At 38.1% G+C, this 16,809-nt stretch overlaps 1 protein-coding gene across 20 annotated transcripts in view; it reads right to left on the reverse strand.

The window, feature by feature from the left end:
• ATP2B2 (ATPase plasma membrane Ca2+ transporting 2) overlaps positions 1-16,809 on the reverse strand; it is a 442,871-nt gene that overhangs the window by 34,812 nt on the left and 391,250 nt on the right. For all 20 annotated transcript variants that reach the window (XR_008233449.1, XM_052776594.1, XM_052776599.1 and 17 more), the window contains 3 exons: positions 16,310-16,397; positions 8,962-9,068; positions 8,016-8,207 (listed from right to left, as the gene is read on the reverse strand). Coding sequence is in view for 19 of the 20 variants with exons in the window: in XM_052776594.1 (XP_052632554.1) it covers positions 8,016-8,207; positions 8,962-9,068; positions 16,310-16,397 (387 nt within the window). In the remaining variant the exon portion in view is untranslated. The remainder of the gene's footprint in view (positions 1-8,015; positions 8,208-8,961; positions 9,069-16,309; positions 16,398-16,809) is intronic.

The following is a 16,809-nucleotide window of genomic DNA, read 5'->3' on the forward strand; positions in this document are numbered from 1 at the left end:
AAATACACATTAGTCTGGGCAGGCAATGGAATGAAATTTCCACTGCAACTCTATCTGATTTCTGATTAGTTGGTGGAAACTGAGGAAAATACCTATCAGCTAAGGAGCTTAGTCTTCTGTTACAGATTTTAGTCACTTATGCAAGTGGGATGCAAATTCAATGTTCTTTTCACTGCATTTTAGCCACTAACTGACCAGCTAATAATTCTTAATTCACTTCCTGAAAACTTTGGGGATGAGAGCTCTTCAAACTGCAAACCACCCAAAATCACCACTTATTTGTCAAATTCCTTTCCACTTGACCTTGGAATAGGTTAGCATTGGCCTAGAGGTAAAAGGAAAATGTCCCTTAAATCAAGTGATGTTACACTTCATCTTGGAAACACTTAAAAGTACAAATCGCCAAAGGCTGAAAATAAACTACAAATCTTTTGTGACATGCAGAGCCTCACAAATTTTAGAGCTTGTTACTTTTGATTTAGATGACAAGCTGTATGGAAATAAAAAGGTATTTTCACCCTTACCTCTTTACTCCCACTTGTCACAGAACACATGCATGGATTCATAAAAATGAGCATTTCTGGTAGGTCAACTTTATATATATCAATGCAAAAAAATATCAGCCCTCGCTTCTGCTAGTAGATCACACTGTCCACTAGTTGTATGGAAGTGGCATCCTCCGTTCTACTTCCATGCCTCTAAGCCTTCCCAGAACAAAGCTAAACAGCACACACTTTGATTTTATATTATAGCTTTTTCAAATTTGCCAATGCTATTATTTTAGGATTTGCCAAATACAGTTCTGCAGTAAAACATTATAACCATGTAAATTACTGACTTATACGTGTAAGTATAGATCATCCTCATTTTTTGAACAAGATCTGTAAAAACAATAAGTGATTCATGCAGTAGTTCATTGCTACAGTGCTTTTTAATTAACATTTAATTTTCCAAACATAATGTCCTATAGAGTCACTGTTTTCAGTTCCTAATGTCTGCTAAAACATTAAGTCTTTCTCAAAGTACAAGAATAATAATTTGAATGTAAAATGTTAAAACACAGTCTTTGTTCTTCTCTTTCTTTAAATGCAACCTTTTTGAACAGTTACATTGCCTCAACAATTGGAGACACAGACAAAATTTGGCACAGAGATAAACCTGCCTTCTTTATAGTTCCAGTAAAAAACTTTCTATTTGACTGAACTGCAATTTAAAATCTTTATTTTGTACATACCCAGATTATTTTTAACAGCTCCAAACATAATGACCTAATATTTTCTGGGTACTGTGTATATGTTGGGGACAGGAAACAGGATGAGCCTTCTGACTTTGTAAGGCACGTATAGAACTCTGTATGATACCTAGCGATGTGGAGCAATAACTCATTTGAAGTACAAAATTCACAATAATTGTAGGCAGTTCTTCCAAAGAAGAACCCTCACTGAGTCAATCAAGGGCTCTGCAAAAATGTTATTCAGAGAACGAAGTCAGAATATTAGTGTTTATATCTCACAAATCCACCGGAAAAAGAAATTATTGGTTTAACCTGAGGTAATGGTTGCTAAACAGTAAGGACAATTATACGCAAACTGGTTGAAATAACCACACCCTAATCATTTTAAAAGTATGCATTGGGCAACACAGAGAGAAAGAAGCAAGAGGTAGATGAATTAGATTAATTGAAAGATAAGATGAATTAACGCAGCTCAGCTGCATTGTGCCACACAAACTGCACTGACATGGGACTAGCAGAAATAATAGTTGCGAACTCATTGGTGGGTGTTATGTACACACTGAAGACAAAATTAAGAGCACCTATGCAGCCGCAGATTGAGGGATCCTGATTCAGCTTTTAATCAGAGACTTCTTTAAGCTTCATGTTCTTGTATCACCTAGATCTCAGAGTGCTTTACATAACTGCAGAATCACAACACAAAAGTTCATTATTAGTTGAAATCAGAACTCTTGGCTTATACATTGAGCTGCTGTAAACTGAAACAGGGCCCACTGTAAGTTGGATCCCTGTGAGGGGCAGCTTAGGTTTGGCAGCAGCTGCACTAAGCTTGCCAACAGGTGACACTGTCTCTGTAATTCTTATACTGCTTAGAATATGATTTCTGTCACCTTAACATGACTTAGTACTGGGACCCATGACAGAGAATAGCAAATGACCATTTGCATTAGTCCCGTTTAGTCTGCATAATAACTTCTTTAATAGCCCGCTGCTACTCTTTATAATCCTGATCTAACATTGGAGTAGCATGTAGGGTCACATACACTTTGTACGTGTAGTTGAACATCTATTGAAACAGCAAACCAGGACAAAATAGAAATAGTTGATATGGTAGATATCCTAACAGCAGCATCTTGCTGAAGCAGGCATTGGGTAGACAAATAATAAAATAATATTTGCTTAAAATTAACAGAATTGAGCTAAACAGTAGTTCCCTGAAGTGGAACTGGCAAGGACACTGATTTTATTTATGTATTTGAGAAAAAAAGCAGCAGATTCTTAAAATGACCACTAACGGTCACAAGTTCTACCTAATACTTTTCTTAAGCCTCTCTCCATGGCACTCCTAAGGTGCTCTGGACCAAACAAATCAGCTCCTACTTGGCGATGCATTCTCTGGGTGCTCCTTGGAGGTCTAGTTTCACTCATAACAGTACTCACACAGTTGGACCCTTTCATTAATATAAAGTTGCTGTGGTTTCACTTGGAGTCCTGCAGTGATACAACCACATACACATATTTACACATACACCGATGCAATCGCAGGATCAAGACTGAATAAAATTAAGTCTATTTAGTTGCAAAGCACAAGCCAAGTGTTAAAAAAAAATTAGTCAAAACAAAGTTTTTATTATCTTTGTACTTCCTTTAAGCACAAACAGTAGAAACACCAAAAAGAGTAGGTAAGTATAAAAGAAGTGTCATACTCAAAGTATCCCAGTATGCTGGTTCTAAATTGCAGAACAGACTTTTTGAGACGCAACATTAAGAAGCATGGAAGAAATGTTACTACCTACACGGAATTTTTCTCATTCTAGATTTGATGAAATATCACCAAAAAGATAGCCTGTGTAATATTCATTAACCTGATTATTAATTGTGGACTAAAATTATATTCTGTGTGTCAAAGAAAGCCAAACTGACTACCTAAAAGCAAAGTAAAATTCAGTCCAATGTGGACCTTCTTTATATTCATTTTGAAGGTCACAGAAAGCTGTGTTACCTTTTGGAAACTATAGATTTTAGCTTCCTTTGTTTGTTAAGAACTTAAATGTTTCAGTCAAAATAGTGACTTAAGACCTGTGTACAGTTTTGCAGACTTAGATCTATGTGTGTGCACCTAGCCTGTTGTACGCAAGATTTTTTGGTATATTCATGCATTTTGTGCTATTTTCATAGAGCTATTTTCACACCAAACAGAGAGTACAGTATGTTCTCAGGTGTAATTTTTAGTAAAGTTTATGAGCCAAACAAACATAATGCCCTTTCACTGGCTAGAGTCTTTAAGTCAAAGCCTAACATAATGGGAGACAGTCCTGAAGGGCAAAGGGGTCCAGGAGGGATGGACATTCTTTAAGAAGGAAATCTTAATGGCTCAGGACCAGGCTATTCCCACATGCCACAAGACAAACCGCCGAGGAAGACGACCGGCCTGGCTGAACAGGGAGCTTTTGGTAGGACTCAAGGGAAAAAGGAGAGTTTATCATCTCTGGAAGAAAGGGCAGACAACTCAGGAGGAATACATGGATCTTGTTAGGTCATGCAGAGAGGAAATTAGAAAGGCAAAAGCTCAGCTAGAACTCAATCTGGCCACTGTTATAAGAGACAACAAAAAATGTTTTTACAAACATGTTAACAATAAAAAGAGAGCCAAGGAGAATATCTATTCTTTAACGGATACAGAAGGGAACATTGCCACCAAAGATGAGGAAAAGGCTGAGGTACTTAATGCCGCCTTTGCCTCAGTCTTTAATAGGGAGACCAGTTATCCTCAGGGTACTCAGCCCCCTGAGCTGGAAGGCAAGGACAAAGAGCAGAATATATCCCCCTTAATCCAGGAGGAAATAGTTAGTGACCTAATACGCTGTCTGGACACTCACAAATCTATGGGACCTGACAGGATCCATCCAAGAGTACTAAGGGAGCTGGCAGAGGTGCTCGCCAAGCCACTCTCCATCACTTATCAGCAATCCTGGTCAACAGGGGAGGTCCCAGACGGCTGGAGGCTTGCCAATATGACGCCCATTTATAAGAAGGGTCGGAGGGAGGATCCGGGGAACTACAGGCCTGTCAGCCTGACCGGGGTACCGGGGAAGATTATGGAACGGTTTGTCTTGAGTGCGCTTACATGGCATGTGCAGGACAAGCAGGGGATCAGGCCCAGTCAGCATGGGTTTACGAAAGGCAGGTCCTGCTTGACCAACCTGATCTCCTTCTATGACCAGGTGACCCGCCTAGTGGATGAGGGAAAGGCTGTGGATGTTATCTTCCTTGACTTCAGCAAGGCCTTTGACACTGTCTCTCATGGCATACTCCTTGAGAAGCTGGCGGCTCATGGCTTAGACAAGTGTACTCTTCTCTGGGTAAAAAACTGGCTGGATGGACGAGCCCAAAGGGTTGTGGCGAATGGGGTGAAATCCAGTTGGCAGCAGGTCACAAGTGGTGTTCCCCAGGGCTCAGTATTGGGGCCAGTTCTGTTTAATATCTTTATCAATGATCTGGATGAGGGGATCGAGTGCACCCTCAGTAAGTTTGCGGACGACACCAAGTTGGGCAGGAGTGTTGATCTGCTTGAGGGTAGGAAGGCTCTACAAAGAGATCTGGACAGGCTGGATCGATGGGCCGAGGCCAATTGTATGAGGTTCAACAAGGCTTAGTGCTGGGTCCTGCACTTGGGTCACAACAGCCCCATGCAACCCTGCAGGCTTGGGGAAGAGTGGCTGGAAAGCTGCCCGGCAGAGAAAGACCTGGGGGTGCTGGTTGACAGCCAGCTGAATATGAGCCAGCAGTGTGCCCAGGTGGCCAAGAAGGCCAACGGCATCCTGGCCTGTATCAGAAATAGTGTGGCCAGCAGGAGCAGGGAGGTGGTTGTTCCCCTGTACTGGGCACTGGTGAGGCCGCACCTCGAGTCCTGTGTTCAGTTTTGGGCCCCTCACTACAGGAAAGACATTGAGGTGCTGGAGCGTGTTCAGAGAAGGGCAACCAAGTTGGTGAGGGGCCTGGAGCAAAAGTTTTATGAGGAGCAACTGAGGGAACTGGGGTGGTTTAGTCTGGAGAAAAGGAGGCTGAGGGGAGACCTTATCGCTCTCTACAACTACCTGAAAGGAGGTGTTGGTGAGGTGGGTGCTGGTCTCTTCTGTCAGGTGGCTGGAGATAGGACGAGAGGAAAGGGCTTCAAGTTGCGGCAAGGGAGATTTAGGTTAGATATTAGGAAAAATTTCTTTACTGAGAGGGTTGTCAGACATTGGAACAGGCTGCCGAGGGAAGTGGTTGAGTCACCATCCCTGGAGGTATTCAAAAAGCCCGTAGACAAGGCACTCCAGAACATGGTTTAGTGGGCATGGTTGACGGTTGGACTTGATGATCTTGAAGGTCTTTTCCAACCTAAATGATTCTATGATTCTGTAATAACGTTCATTCGTAAGGCAAGATCCTTCTTCAATGAGACAGAACTGAGAGCTACTTGAGATTATCAGCAGTCAGGCTGTTGAGTGTAAACAGAACTAGAATGGAAATAACTGCTGCCTTTTTGCTACAATTTCAATTTTAGCTCCTTTCAGACATCTCCTTTGGATTTGCATTTTTACTGCCAAATTAAGGAATTGCATAAGAATCTATTTGGACAGAAATATAGGAACTCTAGGAAGTGTACATTAAAATCTGTAAACGGTGACAATAGACTTGTCAGGCTCAGCGATGGCCTTACAGACCACTGGGGCAATATAAATGCATTGGGCCTGATCCAAATCTTTCTAGAAGCCAATGGAATGATTCAAAGGATGAAGAAAGCCCCGGAATTAGAAAGGGGAATATGCTTGCACTGATTACGCACTACACATGCACTTAGACTTGATTTAAAATAGTCTTTACACTGATTCAGTAATGTTTAACCTCTTCAAGAATAACAGAAATTCCTTAGTTAACAAATAGAATATATTTGTGATGCTTTCACAATGTAATTGAAAAAATGCTGGACACTAACAAAAAAAATTCACCTTAAGTAAATGTTAGTAGGCAGTGATTGAATGTTTATAAAACAGGGTCTTAAAAGGAAGCACCTGCCTCAGTTCCAGTTACGGTATTCTTACCACATTGCTGTTAGCACTTTTTTCTGTATGGTTTTTTACCACTGATAAAAATCCAGGAGGACTGACCTTCTAGACTTTTAGTCCTTATTCATACACCTTCTGTTACCAGCAACAATCACTTCACAGCTAAACATTTTCTCACTATGACTGAAAATAATTCCCAAGGAAAAAGGAAAAGTTATCCAACTTCTGCCTCAATATCAGTAATTTTGTCCCATAGCACAGGCTCAGTCATGACAACAAGGCATCATCAAGACCTGGGGGCAGTAGGGTAGGGATCTAGCACTTAGCAGCTTGCAATTTTTACTTCTCAGAAAACAAGTGAATTGAGGTTTCAGTGTTTCCTTTGCACAGAATAAAACAGTTATTTCATTTGTTCAGATCACTTCCACTTGCTTCAAAAACAGCCATTTCTGATTTCTCTGAGAATCCCAGCCCTAGCACTAGCCTATTGCTTGCTTAGCTCAGAGGAGCTAAATGATGACAGTTGTATCTACCCAGCTGTTGCATGGTGCTGGCAGAAGCTGGGAGCTTGCAGACCGCTCATATGCAGCACAAAAAAGGCCTCTAAATGTCAGTCAAGGCTTAGAAGTTTGACCTCATGGTTTTGTAAAGGTACCTGGGTTTCTGCTTTCAAGTATCAATTCCATGATTACAATGTAAGTTTACCCTGGAGCAGAGCTAATGACTTATTCATTGTTTTGCCCAGGTGTGCATGAGGTGAAATTTACCTGCTGAAACAGGTATGTGCACCTGAATGATGCACAAGACAGGGAAGCATCAGCTTTCCCATAGTGTGTCTCAATCAAAGGAGGCATTTTGTAACAGCACCTGTCTGCAGCATCGGAAATATACATTATTTTAGAGGGTGACAACTCTAAAAACTGCATGTTTTGCTATTTTCTAATGAAGGACAAAAACCTCATACTGTGCTAAATACATCCTGTTTTCTTTCTAGGGAAAAGACGACTTAATTTTATTAATCAAAAAGTAGTAATTTGAAGGGAAAAAATGTGGTTTGCTTTCACATATGATTTTTGTGAAAGACCTAGACATGTTGCATGTACACCAGGATTGCAGTGAGGGATTAACATAGAGGAAGAAAAAGAGATCAAAGTCCAACTGTATGTGTCATTTAATTGGTTTGTCATTTGCATCTGAAATTAAAAGGAATTGCCTGAAAGCAACAAAATAATTTTACCAGTCAAAAAGCTCCCCTGCTGGGATTACTTCTGTGTGCCAGTACTGCTCTCTTGAAAATAATAATACCGTTCCATAATCCATCAAGAAATACATATTTAATAGGGAAATATTCTGAGAAGAAAAGGCAAAGTCACATAACCTCTTCCTTCTCCCAATCCCTGACATTTTCTGTCCTACCATCACAGGCTCAGTCATGACAATAATATGTAATCAAAACCAGGGAGCTGTAGAGAGGCAGCACAAAAATTAGCAGCTCCTAAAAGCAATTTACTTTCAGGAGAAGATGGATTAATACACTTCCTTATGTCAACAGCTATTTAACATTTAGCAGCTTGATCCTAAATACACTCTTAATGCTCGGAAGAATTTCAGAAAGCATACTTTCTGTTGTACAAAGCAAGAATCAAATGTAAGCCACCATTACTTAAAAGAAAACATAGCTTGGTAGGATTTGGCCCCACACTTTAAGCAATGCCTGAAGTTAACCTTACCTGGGTAATACATGCACCAGTGAAAGCCACAATCACAGCCACAATGTTAACAGTGAGCTGGAACTGCAGGAACTTGGAGATACTATCATAGACATTACGTCCCCACATTACAGCCTTCACAATGCTACTGAAATTGTCATCTGTTAGGATGATATCCGAGGCTTCCTTCGCAACATCTGTTCCAGCAATACCCTGGAAAAATTAATTGTGAATAAAATTACCTACTAAAAAGTACAGTGACAGTTAGAATACAAATCTTCATACTCATTCAAAGCCCACAGTTATACAGAGACTTCCCAGCACATAGTAACAGTGACTGCTGAGTATATTCTGCATTTTATATTTGCTAGGAAGTTATCTAGTTTGGCCTATTTTTGAAAGTGAAAAAGGGTGCAGAAAAGGGAATTGATAGAGAGCAGTGGCATTCATGTGATGATAGTTTTGAGTGTTTTAAATTAACAGCTTAATGACTACTGATCTTCTGAGTTATTTCTATCATTGATGACATTTTATTAAAAAACATGAACAGAATTGCTAACAAAAATTGGTATTACATATCTTAATATATAGTCTAGTATATTAATGTCTTCAGAGTCAGAGTAGGTTGGGAAGACATCTTTACAATTAGTGATGGATTTTACCAAAGCAAAATAGTACTCTGCTGTTGTGAAGAACACAGAGTTCGTTCTTCTGTATTGGCACCAGATTCTGCACATAGCCAATAATTACCTTATACAAAATATTGAAGAAGTATCAAAGCTAGCAATACCAGTGAATCTAACATAGTAAATTAAAGGATTCTAAAACAACATAACTCATCCCCTCCAATATATTGCTTCACTGAGAAGTAATAACTAAGTAACTTTCTCAACATTTAATGAATGAAAAACCTCTTACAGCAAATTTATAATGACACAAACATCAATAAATATGCTCAAGATTATACCATTGCAAAGCCAACATCAGCTTTTTTAAGTGCTGGTCCATCGTTGGTTCCATCACCAGTCACAGCTACCACCTGCCTCTGTTCCACCTGTGTGCTGTCAATAATACCTGCAAAAAATGTATATGTGTGTGTATACATACATATATATAAAATAATTAGCAAGATAAAACTTCCCTCTGAAAAATAGTAGGGTCTGTGTAATGTAGACTACATAATACCACACAAGTCTTACAGAGATTAATAGAGGTGATTTTTAAGGAAAATAATGAAAAAAGAAAGCAGTATCATCACTAATATACACTACTAAGCATCACTACTAGAATTTACATCGAAAGTTCTGATCCTGCATCATCAAAACATCAACAAAACTTGCATAGACTTCAAAGGGAATGAGATCAGCTCATTATGTTCTTTTGGAAGATTTCTACTATTTAAAATTATGTGTCCCAGTAAACCCATTTCAGCCCAGCTCTCTGATTAAACATCAATGGAAAGGATTTGCTGAAGACTTAAGTTCATGCTTAAAGCTGTCCTAAACTGGGACTGAACTGTAATATCTGCTTTACTGCTATGCCTTCTGGCAATCAGTTTAACCTAAAGATAACAAATGCCATTGATGAATTATATTTAGCTGGAGCCAAATTAGCATTTTAACAGACATGTTCAGTTCTGCCAAACAATGATTGAGAAGATATAAAATAATTCTTTAAATTCTGGAGCCAAACATTTTAATAAATAGACATAATAAAATAATTTCTACTTTCATTTTGAGATCTTTTGAGAAAAGAAAGGACTTTTCACTTGGTGAATCAAGTTTCACGCAACTAGCCTGCAGGGAAGTATTTTCCACTTATGCAGATGGAGAAAGTAAGGAAAAGAATCAAGAATTTTTCTGAGGTTACAGAAGCTGCCCTGGTTTTTAATAGGATGGGGATCATTCACCACTCATGTTTTTATTTCCATGTCAGAGTCCATTTGAATATGAGTCCAGAATACAGGATTGTTGTGTACGATACAAGAACACCTCTCCATATTAATGACTTAGTGGGAAAAATGACAAAATTCCTTTCGCTAACACATTTTGCACAAAATCATAACCTCTAAAAACAATCATCAAAACCTACCCAGTGTGAAAAGCTTTCATTCTACTCTGGAAAAAAATAACTCACATATCAGATAACTAACCAGAAATAGGAAATTGCCGATTACTGAGCAATAGTTGCCTCTTGGCAAGGTTCAGGCTTATCAGGCACGCAGAAGATTGCAATGCAGTATGGATGCAGTTAGTGTCCTGTATTTTTCAGTCTTATGAAAATCAGAAAAAAACCTATTCACTTTCCGTTGGCAGTATGAGCTCAGATAAATGGCACATTATTCTGATAAGATCTTATAATTAGAGCTTTCAATTTGTTGGGGTGATTTGCCTTTGGTGTTACAAAATAAACAGGACCATCAGCTGCCATTACTGTTAAAAGCATTTATCTTGGTCTTCTCTTACTATTATCACAACCTTTGATGTTAAATTAATAGTTTAAGCTTCTGAAAAAAGTCATTAAAATCTTTGACACATCATGATATTAACTGCTTCAACCAGGTAGGTAGCATCCTATCACAAGTGGGTTCCAAATGGGAGCACAACCCAAATCAAGTTGAAGAGGCTCTAACAAATGACCTCCTAATAGGTATAAATAGTGCTCTAATGTCAATGACTATACTACTAACTGCCCTGCATCAGCCAATTGCTGGATGCAGCTAAGTAATTTACAAGGTTGAGTAGTCATTCGGAAGGTTTAGTAGTCATTTTTATCCCTAAAAGCAAACTATGCAGCCAGGATAAGCCCAACACCCTCTAGAGCACAGAAGCAGCAGTCACGGAAAAATAGAGATAAAATGGTCTTGGTTACCACCAGCATCTCAGCCACACACCTTCATCGCAGTGACCACTGCTAGTGTCATCAGAAATACATCAATGCACGGCACAACAGTATGTGGATGGACTTCAGTGCTATTCATAGGAAGAGAGAAGATCTTTGCAGAACTTTCATTTGTATGTCAGACAAATTTCTAAAATGGAGCAGTAGTGATTATTTGGGATTCAGAGGACTTATCATAGCTATACTTATGCTCCCTGACTTCTGCATGCTCTTTTTAATCTGTTCCTCCTCCCCCATTCCTCACGTTTCTGAATTTTCTTCTTTGCAGCACTTTCCTCCTTCCTAACCACATTTACTTTTACTTTTCTTTTTTTCTTTCTTTTTCTGTTAATAGTTGTGGTAAGGTTTCACCTCGAGAATTTTCTTCAGTACCGAGTAGTACATCTGTATAGATTTTACAGTGTAAGGACACCAAACAGAAAAGGGATGCTTAGAAAGGGTTCCTCCTCAGAAGTCTTGAGCTGTGGAGAACAACTGCTTCAGTGATCAGTGAAAAATGTAAATAAAGGCATGACCTGACAGACTGCCAATTAAGAGAATGCCCATTTCTTTAACATTTACCGGCCTTTCCACTCATTCAAAACAGCTAAAACAAAGCTTCAGTATTAATTAGTCATGCCTAACAGCCAGAAATTTCTTCAAAATAAACTGCTTTACTCCAGTTGAGTGCTTACATACAGTATTTTAATAAAAACTTAAAAATTTTAAAATTCCTAAAACTCAGCAAAGCTTCCTCCCAAAACAGCCTTTGCTGTTTCATTGGTCTGCTCCTTCATCTTAAGCTGTTTGGCCATGACCTTCCTCTGTCAAAAAGAATTTTATTCAACAGACATAGGAATACACCTAGAGATAACATTACAGTGTGTCCCCCACACAGATTCTGCTGATGCTGCAAGAATTTGGGGAGGAGTCATGTAGATTGCATAAGGTGTAAGTTTTTCTGAGCAAGCAGCTTGTTTCTGATGAGGGAAAAGATCACATTTAAAACAACTCTGTATAGCTATCAAGAGGGGCACTATATGCACAAGCTTGCTATAAAAGGTACCAGCACTGCATACACAGCTGAAAGTGAAATACACCTTGTATCTCCCACCTTCCTCCCATCTAATATTAAGGAAGCATTAAATCAAATCCACTCAGGATAATAATATAAAGAATATTAACCAACAATGTGTCTTCCATTTCTTTTACAAGGAGCTATCTGTACCCATGGCTCAGATCAAAAACATCAAGTATAGCCTCAGGTTCTCCCTTTATTGCAGAACAAATGCTGCTTCATTTAAACAATTCTTAGTTGCATTATCACCCTTAGAGTCGCATCAGTAAGAAACCCTTGGTTCTGGGTGAAAAACATTCCTGGTTTAGATATTTCTTTCTGTCTCAACTGATTCGCTCAAAATAGGCAGACAGGAAAAACTTAGCTACAGTAGAGCATTGCAAAGATGCACTCAAATTCAGGTGTTACCGATGCAGTAAAGCTGATCATCCCATATGCTTACACATATTTATATTTCTTTGACAAGCTAAACATAGACAGATGCAGTAATATATTTTCGTAGGCATGTTCTGTTCAGATTAGTTTTTAATACTTCCAAACTTTTTGAAGCTCCCTGTTAATTTAACAAGAATTTAGAAAGTCTGTCTGAAAGAGAAAATTTAAATTCACTTCAGTTACATGCTTAAGTACATGCAGGAATAGAGCTTTAAAGGTTAACGTAAAAGTGTTATATATAACATTAGAGACAGCATTGGTAATTGTTAAGTGAATAGTGCTCCACAAAGTTCATGATATTAGAATGGCAGAAAAGAACATGGCTAAAACGCATGGATTTCTGTACTAAGTGTGCACCACCAATGTGCTTTATATTTTAAGACTGAAACACTAAAGGGGAACCTTGAAGGCATCAGTGCCTCTCACAAAGTTACACTGAACACAGGCTGCAGAGACCTAAATGGTATTTACAGAATCCAAAACTCTAGATTCAAATGCAGTATACCTCCTGCTTCCTTTAAACTATTTTTATGTTCTTCGCTTCAGGGAAGGGTTGGTTGAAGCTGACTTTTTACATTGTGGAGCAGGTCAACTTTCTGAGTATTTCTTCATATGAATTTGAATAAAAATAAATATTAAAAATTTCTCTCAAATGGAAATCAAAACCACTTGCAATTTGCAACATGCTGATATTTAATATCAGAATTTCAATTAATACAGTTTTCTATATTTGTATTATTCTACCTAGTCTCATGGCATGCCCACATTAACAAAGTCACGAATATAATACTGTCCCATGCAATAATATTTGAAATATTTTAGTAATTAAGGGCAATTACTAAAAATATTTTCTTCTTTAAAGTTCCCTTTCTGCTTGTTAATAAATCAGCCTTACATGTGAATAGAATAGTTGTTTTTAATATCACAGAAAAATAATTCCGGCCTAATTTAAATGTATTGGAAAGCACAGCTTCTTTAACTAGTAAACTGAATATTTATTTGATCTTCTCTATACCTTCTAATAAGAAGATATTTCCCATCAGTACTAAACAGTTGCTTCCCATAGTATTTTAAAAAACAATATGACAATATTGAAGTATTTCAGCAATAGTATTATAAGGACACATCAGTATAAATGATATGCATTTTTACTTGTTATATTTTGAACTAAGGTAAAAAGTATGAAATGATACCAATGGATGTCATAAAATCCATAAGAAATTGTATTTCAGTTGGATTGAGATATCTAACATTTTTGTTTCACTGAAACAGTTTGTGATGATAAACCATTTTGACATCTTTTTTTCAATCTACCTCTACTTCAAAGCCATAAAAATTTGAGAGAAACTATCTGCCCTGCCTGAAATGCTGAACTATGCCTTTCTCTAGTCCCTTAGCAGTAGTAAAAACAAAAATGCAAAATAAAAATGATCCTTTTGCTGGGTGGGATTGTGCTCTGTTAAGGAGAAAAAATATTCCCTCCAGCAGCTGTATGTCATTAAAAATTAAATATAAAAAAAGTTTATTTTGTGATGTGTGTTTTTACCCTAGAGCAGATAGAATACATCAAAGAGGAGAAAACCCTCTTGATCCCTCAAGTGTCTGAGAAAAACATAACATTTTAACAAGAGGCCCAAAACTAGTGAACATTTAAATAGTTTCTTGTAACTTTTAATGGCCCTTCGAGTATTACCAACCAAAAAATTCCATCATGATTTTCCACAGACTTGCTCTTGAACCTCGTTAGATACTTAATTGCTCTATCATTTGACCTTGTGACATCTTTAAAACATTAATTGTATTAGTTGCATAAGGCATTCAGAAGTAGTAAATATCTTTTGGATTGTCAAAGTGCATATACTATAAAACATCACTAATTTGCTGCTTATTTTTTTTCAGCTCTGTATTGATTTCATTTTCTCTGGCAAAGGTTTCATTTTTCTCTTAAGGGAAAATCCTGAATGATTCAAATGAGTACTCCCAAGGGACTTATTTAATCCACTTAATGAAACACAAATTGGTGTGTGTTTCTGAAACAAATAAACTATTAGGCTGTACAAGTCATGTCCTCTAAGAGCTATAAGACAGTATTTTAGACACACTAGGGAAGTGAGGAGACTTAGGTAACTTTGTGCTGGTTTAATACTGACCTATGGAGTTAATAATTATATTGTGCAAACCAGCGGTCTCCAAACCTTTTCAATCATGAACACCTATCAGTAAAATCTTTTTGAGCACACACACACACAAAATATGTATATTATTTATAAGTTATACATATGTACTACTATATTATGTGCATTATAAAGCATACATTAGAAAAGGATAAGATGGAGATGAAATAAACAGTGTTTTTTAAATATTCTCCTATTAAATAATGGCAAAAAATATTTTCTTCCTGCATCCCAGTGGATTGTCCCTGACGCGTGTGCACCCCACTTCGGATACCGCTGGTCTAAACAATGGCTGGAGAGGGTGTGTAACAGCACTATGTCTCCAGCTGCCCCATCTCATGCATTGTGCCAGAGCTTACAAGGTATCTTAGTTCTCCTGAACGATCCATGCTTCCAGAGCTCTTCACATACACTGGTCCTAATCCCAAAGGACCCAACTGATCCAGTCTTCAAATTCACAATGGAACTTTTGCTCTAAAGTCATTTAGGCATTTCAAAAATGTACATACCACTCAAAAGCCTTTGTAATCAGTCGTGTATGGAGTCATATCAATAAAACCTTGCCATTCCAAAAGGATTTCCTACCTAAATGTGAATTATTATTTAAGTACTCAACCAGCTGAAAACATGTAACTGATCATCTGGATCGTATCCTGAACTTTAGCTCCTCCAAGAATTGCTAAGAGTCAATCCGGACTTTCTAGGGCCTTAGCAAAATAATCCAGTTCTTTCTTCATCAGGAAGCCAGCAAACACAGCCATCTGCCAGCGGGGCTTCTGCTTGCGCCGGCCCCCCATCTTATCATGGCCAGAAATGATGCTACTCCTGATCAGAAATCTTCTGATTTCATCAGCTGTCTTTTAAGTGTGAGCTTCAAAGTCAACAGAACAAGATTTCAGGTCATCAGGACCTGCGAGTTACAGATATGAAAAAGGCTTTATAAAGAAAACCGCAAACAAATCCCTCTTCTATAGAGCATTCCATCTGCAGACAGTACGGTAAGAGAATATAATTTGTATGGTGAGGTTTTTATAGGACAAAAACAGACTCTAAAAATACAGCCAGAAATCTAAAGGAAGCCAATGCAAATCATACAATTAGTGAGCCTATAGGAAAACGGAATGGCTTAAAATACATCTCCATTCATGTAATGCTACAGACGGCAGCTCCTAGTTACATGATCTCCAATAACTGCTATTGCAACATGCAAAGTTTATTTTGGAATACTCTTTAAAAATAATTGTGGGAGAACAGGTGCACTTGAGTGACTTGATTTACTCTAAGTGAACTTGTTCTTGTTTTCTTCATAAAAAGGTATAGGTAAAGACTGAAAAATCTACGCCCCCTCTTGTTTATATGAAGAACAACCTATTTCTCGACAATATTTTCTTTCTGACCAGCAAACACGCATTTTCCCTTCCCAGCTAGAGCCTCGTTCTAGTCCAATGAAAAATCACAAGGCAAATATGACGTTGCCTACATCTACTTGCCAGACATCTTATTGGTATTTCTGTTACTCCTGCCAACCAGTTTCCTATTATTTTCCATTTGAAGGCTCAGGTAAAATGCAAACGCAAGAGACTGGGTTACTGAGAAAACTTCCTTGCATTATGTATTGATATGCAAGTAAAGATAACAACTCATATATTTGTAACAGTAAAATTTTTACAACACAGACAATGTGCTGAACATAATTCAATAACTTTTGACATGAATAACACACGCGCGTGAAGGTAGTCTGCACGCACCTTTTACCAAAGTGTGTTTGTCCGTGGGAGATGAGCGAGCAAGCACTCGAAGCTTTGGCCAGATTTTGTCAATCCGCTCTTGCTCAATCTGGGGGCCGGGCAGAACACAAAAAAACCCAAAACAGTAAAGCTGTTAATCTGTGATTAGCAAAATGCAAAATATATTCGCATCCCTGTGTCAGATGATTCACTTCACTACTCAGATCTGCAACTTTTCTCCAAAAGCACAGAAAAATTGCAACAGCCATCAATGCTGCAAATGAAGGCAAGGTCAAAAAAGGCGGTTTTCTAGTACCAAAGCTCAGCTGTTGGCTAATGTAGGTAAATTTTGCCACAGTATCTAATCAGGCTTTCTTATAATCTTTATGGATAATTCCACTCAGAATCATGACTCTAGATATAGGATAGTGGAGTTTCTCAAAGCTGATCAAACATTTACAAGTAAAAGTGTGTTGTTCTAGTGTACATTTGAATCCAAGTTCTTCATTTTGGCACCAATA

The sequence above is a fragment of the Harpia harpyja genome, chromosome Z (genome assembly GCF_026419915.1).
Source record: "Harpia harpyja isolate bHarHar1 chromosome Z, bHarHar1 primary haplotype, whole genome shotgun sequence".
Taxonomy (NCBI): Eukaryota; Metazoa; Chordata; class Aves; order Accipitriformes; family Accipitridae; genus Harpia; species Harpia harpyja.